The sequence below is a fragment of the Cherax quadricarinatus genome, chromosome 81 (assembly GCF_038502225.1).
Source record: "Cherax quadricarinatus isolate ZL_2023a chromosome 81, ASM3850222v1, whole genome shotgun sequence".
Lineage (NCBI taxonomy): Eukaryota > Metazoa > Arthropoda > Malacostraca > Decapoda > Parastacidae > Cherax > Cherax quadricarinatus.
This window is the reverse complement of record NC_091372.1, coordinates 6218527-6231054: the sequence shown is the minus strand read 5'-3', so window position 1 is coordinate 6231054 and position 12528 is coordinate 6218527. Positions and strand designations below refer to the sequence as shown.

The 12528-nt window shown below is 39.4% G+C and overlaps 1 protein-coding gene across 2 annotated transcripts in view; it reads right to left on the bottom strand.

Annotated features, from left to right (window-relative positions):
- The window catches only part of LOC128699886 (5'-3' exoribonuclease pacman), a 134751-nt gene that overhangs the window by 65473 nt on the left and 56750 nt on the right, over positions 1-12528 (bottom strand). For both annotated transcript variants that reach the window (XM_053792704.2, XM_053792703.2), the window contains exons 10-11: positions 7208-7404; positions 6279-6480 (exon numbers count right to left, since the gene is read on the bottom strand). In XM_053792704.2, coding sequence (XP_053648679.1) covers positions 6279-6480; positions 7208-7404 — 399 coding nt within the window. The remainder of the gene's footprint in view (positions 1-6278; positions 6481-7207; positions 7405-12528) is intronic.

Here is a 12528-nt window from a genome sequence, read left to right as displayed (position 1 = left end):
TTTGCAATTTTTCTTTAGAATCTCCCTAAGCACAGTATCATCAGCAAAAAGTAACTGTGTCAATTACCATTTTGTATTTGATTCCCCATAATTTAATCCCACCCCTCTCCTGAATACCCTAGCATTTACTTCCTCTTATCTCCATAGGGAAGTGGAACAGAATTCTTCTTCTGTAAGCCATGCGTGTCGTAAGAGACAACTAAAATGCCAAGAGCAAGGGGCTAGTAACCTCTTCTCCTGTATATATTACTAAATTTAAAAAGAGAAACTTTTATTTCCTGCCTCAGTGGGATATGGCTAGTTCGTAAAAAAAAAAAATATTAAGAAAAAAATCAAAGAAAACTCAGATGAATGTGTATACATAAATGTGTACATGCATATGTAGTGTGACCTAATTGTAAGTAACAGTAGCATTTACATTTATTTTTTTTATTATCACACTGGCCGATTCCCACCAAGGCAGGGTGGCCGGAAAAAGAAAAGCTTTCACCATCATTCACTCCATAACTGTCTTGCCAGAAGGGTGCTTTACACTACAGTTTTTAAACTGCAACATTAACACCCCTCCTTCAGAGTGCAGACACTGTACTTCCCATCTCCAGGACTCAAGTCCGGCCTGCCAGTTTCCCTGAATCCCTTCATAAATGTTACTTTGCTCACACTCCAACAGCACGTCAAGTATTAAAAACCATTTGTCTCTAATCACTCCTATCAAACACGCTCACGCATGCCCACTGGAAGTCCAAGCCCCTCGCACACAAAACCTCCTTTACCCCCTCCCTCCAACCTTTCCTAGGCCGACCCCTACCCTACCTTCCTTCCATTACAGACTGATACACTCTTGAAGTCATTCTGTTTCGCTCCATTCTCTCTACATGTCCGAACCACCTCAACAACCCTTCCTCAGCCCTCTGGACAACAGTTTTGGTAACCCCGCACCTCCTCCTAACTTCCAAACTACGAATTCTCTGCATTATATTCACACCACACATTACCCTCAGACATGACATCTCCACTGCCTCCAGCCTTCTCCTCGCTGCAACATTCATCACTCATGCTTCACACCCATATAAGAGCGCTGGTAAAACTATACTCTCATACATTCCCCTCTTTGCCTCCAAGGACAAAGTTCTTTGTCTCCACAGACTCCTAAGTGCACCACTCACCCTTTTCCCCTCATTAATTCTATGATTCACCTCATCTTTCATAGACCCATCCGCTGACACATCCACTCCCAAATATCTGAATACATTCACCTCCTCCATACTCTCTCCCTCCAATCTGATATCTAATCTTTCATCACCTAATCTTTTTGTTATCCTCATAACCTTACTCTTTCCTGTATTCACTTTTAATTTTCTTCTTTTAAATACCCTACCAAATTCATCCACCAACCTCTGCAACTTCTCTTTAGAATCTCCCAAGAGCACAGTGTCATCAGCAAAAACCAGCTGTGACAACTCCCACTTTATGTGTGATTCTTTATCTTTTAACTCCACGCCTCTTGCCAAGACCCTCGCATTTACTTCTCTTACAACCCCATCTATAAATATATTAAACAACCACGGTGACATCACACCGTGATGTCACCGTGATGTCATCTCCCTCTTTCCTACATACTCCAACTTGAGCCTCACTATCCTCGTAAAAACTCTTCATTGCTTTCAGTAAGAGGGGAATGTATGAGAGTATAGTTTTACCAACACTCTTATATGGGTGTGAAGCATGGGTGATGAATGTTGCAGCAAGGAGAAGGCTGGAGGCAGTGGAGATGTCATGTCTGAGGGCAATGTGTGGTGTGAATATAATGCAGAGAATTCGTAGTTTGGAAGTTAGGAGGAGGTGCAGGATTACCAAAACTGTTGTCCAGAGGGCTGAGGAAGGGTTGCTGAGGTGGTTCGGACATGTAGAGAGAATGGAGCGAAACAGAATGACTTCAAGAGTGTATCAGTCTGTAGTGGAAGGAAGGCGGGGTAGGGGTCGGTCTAGGAAAGGTTGGAGGGAGGGGGTAAAGGAGGTTTTGTGTGCGAGGGGCTTGGACTTCCAGCAGGCGTGCGTGAGCGTGTTTGATAGGAGTGAATGGAGACGAATGGTTTTTAATACTTGACGTGCTGTTGGAGTGTGAGCAAAGTAACATTTATGAAGGGGTTCAGGGAAACCGGCAGGCTGGACTTGAGTCCTGGAGATGGGAAGTACAGTGCCTGCACTCTGAAGGAGGGGTGTTAATGTTGCAGTTTAAAAACTGTAGTGTAAAGCACCCTTCTGGCAAGACAGTGATGGAGTGAATGATGTTGAAAGTTTTTCTTTTTTGGGCCACCCTGCCTTGGTGGGAATCGGCCAGTGTGATAATAAAAAAAAATAATAACCTCCTATATCATACACCTGCAACATCTGCCACATTGCCCCCCTATCCACCCTGTCATACGCCTTTTCCAAATCCATAAATGCCACAAAAACCTCTTTAGCCTTATCTAAATACTGTTCACTTATATGTTTCACTGTAAACACCTGGTCCACACACCCCCTACCTTTCCTAAAGCCTCCTTGTTCATCTCCTATCCTATTCTCCGTCTTACTCTTAATTCTTTCAATAATAACTCTACCATACACTTTACCAGGTATACTCAATAGACTTCTTCTTCTTTCAACAAACTGGCCGTATCCCACTGAGGCAGGGTGGCCCAAAAAGAAAAACGAAAGTTTCTCTTTTTAAATTTAGCAATTTATACAGAAGGGGTTACTAGCCCCTTGCTCCTGGCATTTTAGTTGCCTCTTACAACACGCATAGCTTATGGAGGAAGAATTCTGTTCCAATTCCCCATGAAGATAAGAGGAAATAAACAAGAACTAGAAAGAAAATAGCAGAAAACCCAGAGAGGTGTGTGTGTGTATATATATATGCTTGAACATGTATGTGTAGTGTGACCTAAGTGTAAGTAGAAGTAGCAAATGTACCTGTAATCTTGCATATTTATGAGACAGACAAAAGACACCAGCAATCCTACCATCATGTAAAACAATTACAGGCTTTCGTTTTACACCCACTTGGCAGAACAGTAGTACCTCCCTGGGCGGTTGCTGTCTACCAACCTACTACCTAGGACTCAACAGACTTATCCCCCTAAAATTTTTGCACTCTCTTTTGTCCCCTTTGCCTTTATAGAAAGGAACTATGCATGCTCTCTGCCAATCCCTAGGTACCTTACCCTCTTCCATACATTTATTAAATAACAGCACCAACCACTCCAAAACTATATCCCCACTTGCTTTTAACATTTCTATCTTTATCCCATCAATCCCAGCTGCCTTACCCCCTTTCATTTTACCTACTGCCTCACAAACTTCCCCCACACTCACAACTGGCTCTTCCTCACTCCTACATGTAACAAAATATTGTTAAGCACAAAAGAAAGAAAGCCACCAGCATGCTTTGCATTTCAGGCAATAAATTTTTTTTTTTGTTTACACATCGGTCATTACTTAGGTTATATTACCTTTTTTATGCTAGATTCCGTATTTTTAGAATGTCCTCCTTACAATGAAAATGCATAACACTTTTTTTTAACAAATCGGCCGTCTCCCACTGAGGCAGGGTGACACAAAAAAGAAATATTTTCACCATCATTCAACACTTTCACCATCATTCACACAATCACTGTCTTTGCAGAGGTGCCCAGATACAAAAGTTCAGATGTCACTCCATACAGCCAATATCCCAATCCCCTCCTTTAACCCTTTCACTGTTTAGACCCCTGTTCACAAACTTGCTCTTAGTGTTGAAGAATTTAAAAAAAGAAAACAATAAAAAAAAAAATCTTATGAAATGATAAAGAATCTTTTCTTGATGGTAATGACACCAAAAGTACAAAATTTGATGGAAAACTTACGGAATTACACTCTCGTGAAGTTAGCGGTCTCAGTAATATATATGCATTCGCCCACTTTGAGCTATTTCACTAGAACTCCATTTGTTCTATCAACTGAGTACAAGAAACTGCCCATTTACAGATTTCAACTACCCAATAAAGTGGTCAGAAATTGGCAATTTGGTCAATTTCACACAAATTTCAAAAGATGCCAGTTTCAAAATAGGTCCAGAATAAACACTGCAGACATTCCTGGCACTAAAATAACATTTTTCTCTGTTCATTAGTCACATCTCCAGGTCCCTCTTATATTACACTTGCTTTCCATTTTGAAGTTTTATTCACACAAAAAAATAGAAGATTTACTGTTAGGCAGACTACTGCGTTATTGTAAGAATTGTATAAATAATGTCAACCCATTCGTGACTGTGTATTAGACGGGGCAGTTGGACACGTCTTGGATGGTGATGTCATTTTTTTCTCTTGAACATCGGCAAAAATCAAACATTTCCACTACTTTGAGCTCAATTTCAAGGTACTTTTCATCGTGAAACCAATCAAAATCATCTCTATTTCTGTAATGTTATTTTAGTGCCAGGAATGTCTGCAGTGTTTATTCTGGACCTATTTTGAAACTGGCATCTTTTGAAATTTGTGTGAAATTGGCAAAATTGCCAATTTCTGACCACTTTATTGGGTAGTTGAAATCTGTAAATGGGCAGTTTCTTGTACTCAATTGATAGAACAAATGGAGTTCTAGCGAAATAGGTCAAAGTGGGCGAATGCATATACGTACAGTGGACCCTTGACCAACGATATTAATCCGTTCCTGAGAGCTCATCGTTAGTCGAAATTATCGTTAGTCAAATTAATTTTCCCCATAAGAAATAATGGAAATCAAATTAATCCGTTCCTGACACCCCAAAGCATTGAAAAAAAAAAAATTTTACCACATGAAATATTAATTTTAATATGCACAAACTGAAGAAGACATGTACAATTACATGACACTTACCTGTATTGAAGATCTGGTGATGATTGATGGGATGGGAGGAGGGGAGAGTGTGGATGGTGTTAGTGTTTAGAAGGGGAATCCCCTTCCATTAGGACTTGAGGTGTCAAGTCCTTTTCCGGGGTTACTTCCCTTCTTCTTTTAATGCCACTAGGTCCAGCTTCGAGTCACTGGACCTCTGTCGCACAACATATCTGTCCATAGAGCTCTGTACCTCCCGTTCCTTTACGATTTGTCTAAAATGGGCCACAACATTGTCATTGTAATAGTCACCAGCACGGCTTGCAATAGCCGTGTTAGGGTGATTTTCATCCATAAAGGTTTGTAGTTCAACCCACTTTGCACACATTTCCTTAATCTCTGAAGTAGGCACAATGAATTCCACAACTGGCATAGGTGTCTCAGGGTTAGCCCCCAAACCTTTCAAAATCTTTCTTAATTTCCATACTAATTCTCACCCTTTTTATCACAGGGATGGCACTAGAAACTTTCTTGGGGCCCATGGTGACTTATTTTGCAGGTGCAATCACTAAAAACGCTGTGATAATATGAAATGTTCTGATTGTATGTTTGGATGCGACCACGGTGGCTGGCTTGTAAACACTGTGCAGGCCACACGTGGACGCGTCTCGAATGGAACGAATGGCGTTGGTCGAGTTTTTTAGCGATAGTCGAGGCAAAAATTTTGCGTTAGAATGTATTGCTAGTCGGATTTAACGTTATACGATGCCATCATTGGTCGAGGGTCCACTGTATATTACTGAGACCGCTAACCTCACAATTGTGTAATTCCGTAAGTTTTCCATCAAATTTTGTACTTTTGGTGTCATTACCATCAAGAAAAGATTCTTTATCATTTCATAAGAAAAAATAACTTTTTTTTTTTTTTTAAATTCTTCAACACTAAGAGCAAGTTTGTGAACAGGGGTCTAAACAGTGAAAGGGTTAAAGGAGGGGGTTGGGATATTGGCTGTTTGGAGTGACATCTGAACTTTTGTATCTGGGCACCTCTGCAAAGACAGTGATTATGTGTGAATGATGGTGAAAGTGTTGAATGATGGTGAAAGTATTTCTTTTTTGTGTCACCCTGCCTCAGTGGGAGACGGCCGACTTGTTACAAAAAAGTGTTATGCATTTTCATTGTAAGGAGGACATTCTAAAAATACAGAATCTAGCATAGAAAAAGTAATATAACCTAAGTAATGACCTATGTATAAACAAAATAAATTTATTGCCTGAAATGCAAAGCATGCTGGTGGCTTTCTTTCTTTTGTGCTTAACAATATTTTATTACATGTAAACTACATTTTTGTATACTGCACAAAGAAATAGTTTGTTTATTTTTTTTTTTTTTTTTGCTGTAGTTATCTTGCAACAATCTTAGCAGTGTGATCACTTACCTCTCCCATACATCCATAGTGAGGTTGCCCAAGCATGAAGACCTTGGTGCGCTTAGGAAAATATTCTTGAGGTGTGAGATGCTGCTTGTAACCAGGATCATGAGCAACAATATCCCTGACAACTACCTGATGCGCATATGCTTGAACTATTTTAGACCATTCTTTCTCTAGTGACATTCTTCCACTTGAGGTTGGCACATATCTGAGAAAAAAAATTTGGGGATATAGCAAAAACAGACCACCACACAGTACTGTATGCTAACATACAGGAATGGGGCAATGGGATGTAATCAGGGGAACAGGATGTAATCAAGGGAATGGGATGTAATCAGGGGAATGAGATGTAATCAGGGGAATGGGATGTAATCAGGAGAATGGGATGTAATCAGGGGAATGGGATGTAATCTGGGGAATAGGATGTAATTGGGGGAATGGGATGCAATCAGCAGAATGGGATGTAATCAGGGGAATGGGATGTAATCAGGGGAATGGGATGTAATCAGGAGAGAAAGGGGATGCAATCAGGGGGGAAATGGGATGTAATCTGGGAAAATGGGATGTAATCAGGGGGAATTGGATGTAATCAGGGGGAATGGAATATAATCAAGGGAGCTGGGATGTAATCAGGTACAATCTAAGGAAGGAAAGGGTAGGGCAGTCTGTGCATCAGCATCAAGGATTGCAGAGGTTGAAAAAATATAGCAAGCCACCAAGAAATAAAGTAGGAAGAGTGAATCTAAGCAAAGTAGGACTTTAATATTTATATTAGTTTCAATACACCCTTTTAGCCATGAATTAATGCATATTTTAGAAGTTGTATAGAAAGTCATGAGCACTATGTCAGATAGAGAGAGAGGTATTAGTAAGAATTTTCAATTTTATAATAAATAATGTACATATTTATATACAACTTGTAAAATATATCTTACTTTCTTCCAGTCATTGGTGCTGCATAAACTAGAATTTCAGTGTTCCCAATTTCAACACCCCAGCGGTCATGATAATGGGAGATTATGTGGTTCTTTGACGAGGAAAACTCTTCCTTCATACGACCTTCAACTATTTGTCTTTGCACTGTCCCTCCAAGTAGTGAGTAACGTTCTTGGTTGTCACTTACTGCTTCTACCTGAAAATTAAGGACGCTGAATTCAGAATATGTCAGGAAATGTAGTTTTATCTGGCAATTTAATCATCATCATTACCCTATTTCCTTCCTTTTTAGGAGTATAAAATTTTAGGTAGTAGGTTGGTAGACAGCAACCACCCAGGGAGGTACTACCGTCCTGCCAAGTGAGTGTAAAACGGAAACCTGTAATTGTTTTACATGATGGTAGGATTGCTGGTGTCTTTTTTCTGTCTCATAAACATGCAAGATTTCAGGTACGTCTTGCTACTTCTACTTACACTTAGGTCACACTACACATACATGTACAAGCATATATATACACACCCCTGGAGTTTACCTGGAGAGAGTTCCGGGGGTCAACGCCCCCGCGGCCCGGTCTGTGACCAGGCCCTCTGGGTTTTCTGCTATTTTCTTTCTAGTTCTTGTTCCTGTTTATTTCCTCTTATTTCCATGGGAAAGTGGAACAGAATTCTTCCTCCGTAAGCCATGCATGTTGTAAGAGGTGACTAAAATGCCGGGGACAAGGGGCTAGTAACCCCTTCTCTTGTATAAATTACTAAACTTAAAAAGAGAAACTTTCGTTTTTCTTTTTGGGCCACCCTGCCTCGGTGGGATACGGCCAGTTTGTTGAAAGAAAGAAGAAGAAAGGAGTATAAAATAACTTGCCTTGAGACCACAGGAAAATATATAGGAAAAGTGTGTTAAAGATGAAGCTAATTACTTTGACACCAGTCCCATCATACTGCTTTCCACACAAAGCTGTATCATAGAGCACCAACATTTTTACCACACAACCAATCGCCCACAGCAGCACAGGTATAACCACCCATTTCAAGGGCTGTGTGTACAGTGCTCCTCATGAATTGTCTTTGACAGAATGTCAATTATTCATTCATTCCCTTCTAACCACCTACTGCATTAACTACTGAACTGTCATTCAGTTATGTTCACTACCATTTCTTATGTAGTCATAACAGGTGTCTCCTTGCATACATAATCCAAGTATCTGCTCATCAACTTTACTTTCAATCCTCCTCCTCCTCCAATCCTCCAATTATCTCAAATATACCCTTAACTACACTATCATCATCTATTCTCCAATTATCTTAAGTATACCCTTAAAAACTCTCTCTTCATCTGTTTTCTAACTTCATATATTATCATCTCAGAATATACTGATCGATAATGATGATTTCACAAAAACATGAAAATAATAAATAAATCAATATTAATTGGTTAATAAAGGTGATAAAGGTGATACTGCAGTTCAGTGGGTCATGACCAGCATGATGATAAAAAACTAAGTATCAATATACCAAGTCACACTGCCTCTTTAACCCTTTGAGGGTCGGCAGGTCCTCTCAGAGACTTGTTCTCAGGGTCGGGCAAATTTAAAAAAAAAAAAAATTCTTATGAAAAGATAGAGAATCTTTTCCCGATCGTAATGACACCAAAAGTATGAAATTTGATGGAAAACTTACGGAATTATGCTCTCGCAAAGTTAGCGGTCTCGACGATGTTTACGCATCGGCGATTTTGCCCACTATTTTCGGCCAATTCCAATCCACTAGTCGACAAAAATCATAACTATTTCGCTAGAACTCCATTTTTTCTATCGAATAAGTACAAGAAACCACCCATTTACCAATTTCAACTATCCAATAAAGTGGTCAGAATTTAGCAATTTTGCCAATCTCACACAAATTTCAAAAGATGCCAATTTCCAAATAGAGGCCAGAATAAACAAGACAGACATTCCTGGCACTAAAATAACAAGTTCTCTGTTCGTTAATCACATCCCCAGGCCCCTCTTATATTTCTTTGGCTTTCCACTTTGAATTTTTATTCTTACAAAAAAAATAAGATTTACTGTTATACAGACTACTGCATTAGTGTAGAAATGGTATAAATAATATCAGCGCACTTGTGAAAGAATATTAGACTCACCAGTTGATGTGTATTGAACGCTTGGCATGATTTGTTTACTTTTGAACATTGGTAAAAATCGAACATTTCTGCTACTTTGAGCTCAATTTCAAGGTACTTTTCATTATAAAACCAGTCAAAATCATCTCAATTTCTGTAATATGTCTTCCATTCTATAAAATGAGACCAAGAAAACTAGAATGCAACAATAAATACCACATGAAAATACAGTGTAAAGGCGCTGTTTTAACCCTTAAATGGTCCAAACGTATATATATATTATTATATACATATTATTTAGTTGTAGCTACAGTTAGAGTAAGAAGTAGATGGGAAAAGAGGAAGGTGGCAACAACAAGTAAGAGGGAGGTGAAAGTGTATAAACTAAGGGAGGAGGAAGTTCGGGCGAGATATAAGAGACTATTGGCAGAAAGGTGGGCTAGTGCAAAGATGAGTAGTGGGGGGGTTGAAGAGGGTTGGAATAGTTTTAAAAATGCAGTATTAGAATGTGGGGCAGAAGTTTGTGGTTATAGGAGGGTGGGGGCAGGAGGAAAGAGGAGTGATTGGTGGAATGATGAAGTAAAGGGTGTGATAAAAGAGAAAAAGGTAGCTTACAAGAGGTTTTTACAAAGCAGAAGTGTTATAAGAAGAGCAGAGTATATGGAGAGTAAAAGAAAGGTGAAGAGAGTGGTGAGAGAGTGCAAAAGGAGAGCAGATGAAAGAGTGGGAGAGGCACTGTCAAGAAATTTTAATGAAAATAAGAAAAAATTTTGGAGTGAGTTAAACAAGTTAAGAAAGCCTAGGGAAAGTATGGATTTGTCAGTTAAAAACAGAGTAGGGGAGTTAGTAGATGAGGAGAGGGAGGTATTAGGTAGATGGCGAGAATATTTTGAGGAACTTTTAAATGTTAAGGAAGAAAGGGAGGCGGTAATTTCATGCACTGGCCAGGGAGGTATACCATCTTTTAGGAGTGAAGAAGAGCAGAATGTAAGTGTGGTGGAGGTACGTGAGGCATTACGTAGAATGAAAGGGGGTAAAGCAGCTGGAACTGATGGGATCATGACAGAAATGTTAAAAGCAGGGGGGGATATAGTGTTGGAGTGGTTGGTACTTTTGTTTAATAAATGTATGAAAGAGGGGAAGGTACCTAGGGATTGGCAGAGAGCATGTATAGTCCCTTTATATAAAGGGAAAGGGGACAAAAGAGATTGTAAAAATTATAGAGGAATAAGTTTACTGAGTATACCAGGAAAATTATACGGTAGGGTTATAACTGAAAGAATTAGAGGTAAGACAGAATGTAGGATTGCGGATGAGCAGGGAGGCTTCAGAGTGGGTAGGGGATGTGTAGATCAAGTGTTTACATTGAAGCATATATGTGAACAGTATTTAGATAAAGGTAGGGAAGTTTTTATTGCATTTATGGATTTAGAAAAGGCATATGATAGAGTGGATAGAGGAGCAATGTGGCAGATGTTGCAAGTATATGGAATAGGTGGTAAGTTACTAAATGCTGTAAAGAGTTTTTATGAGGATAGTGAGGCTCAGGTTAGGGTGTGTAGAAGAGAGGGAGAATATTTCCCGGTAAAAGTAGGTCTTAGACAGGGATGTGTAATGTCACCATGGTTGTTTAATATATTTATAGATGGGGTCGTAAAAGAAGTAAATGCTAGGGTGTTCGGGAGAGGGGTGGGATTAAATTATGGGGAATCAAATTCAAAATGGGAATTGACACAGTTACTTTTTGCTGATGATACTGTGCTTATGGGAGATTCTAAAGAAAAATTGAAAAGGTTAGTGGATGAGTTTGAGAATGTGTGTAAAGGTAGAAAGTTGAAAGTGAACATAGAAAAGAGTAAGGTGATGAGGGTATCAAATGATTTAGATAAAGAAAAATTGGATATCAAATTGGGGAGGAGGAGTATGGAAGAAGTGAATGTTTTCAGATACTTGGGAGTTGACGTGTCGGCGGATGGATTTATGAAGGATGAGGTTAATCATAGAATTGATGAGGGAAAAAAGGTGAGTGGTGCGTTGAGGTATATGTGGAGTCAAAAAACGTTATCTATGGAGGCAAAGAAGGGAATGTATGAAAGTATAGTAGTACCAACACTCTTATATGGATGTGAAGCTTGGGTGGTAAATGCAGCAGCGAGGAGACGGTTGGAGGCAGTGGAGATGTCCTGTCTAAGGGCAATGTGTGGTGTAAATATTATGCAGAAAATTCGGAGTGTGGAAATTAGGAGAAGGTGTGGAGTTAATAAAAGCATTAGTCAGAGGGCAGAAGAGGGGTTGTTGAGGTGGTTTGGTCATTTAGAGAGAATGGATCGAAGTAGAATGACATGGAAAGCATATAAATCTATAGGGGAAGGAAGGAGGGGTAGGGGGTTGTCCTTGAAAGGGTTGGAAAGAGGGGGTAAAGGAGGTTTTGTGGGCTAGGGGCTTGGACTTCCAGCAAGCATGCATGAGCGTATTAGATAGGAGTGAATGGAGGCGAATGATACTTGGGACCTGACGATCTGTTGGAGTGTGAGCAGGGTAATATTTAGTGAAGGGATTCAGGGAAACCGGTTATTTTCATATAGTCGGACTTGAGTCTTGGAAATGGGAAGTACAATGCCTGCACTTTAAAGGAGTGGTTTTTGATATTGGCAGTTTGGAGGGATATGTTGTGTATCTTTATACATATATGCTTCTGAACCTTTGTATTCTGAGCACCTCTGCAAAAACAGTGATAATGTGTGAGTGTGGTGAAAGTGTTGAATGATGATGAAAGTATTTTCTTTTTGGGGATTTTCTTTCTTTTTCGGGTCACCCTGCCTCGGTGGGAGACGACCGACTTGTTGAAAAAAAAAAAAGTATATATACGTTTTTTCAACATCTGAAAGTATGTAAAAAAATGTACATCTTTTTTGTTTTACATTTGAAAACATGTAAAAAAATCTTTTATCTACATATTTTTTTGTTATATTTGAAAATATGTAAAAAAAAGTAGATTTACTTTTGTAGCACTACGAATTTGAACGTCGATCTGTTTGGACCGTTTAAGGGTTAATCCAAAAACATGGTCAAAGTTTTTTTTTTTCTCATTATGCACTGTGTGCTGCAGGATTTTTTTGTACTGCACACACTGACCACATAGACCCATTCTTTCATATGTAGGCCTACCAGCTTTCTCTCACTAGATTTGAGGGCGCT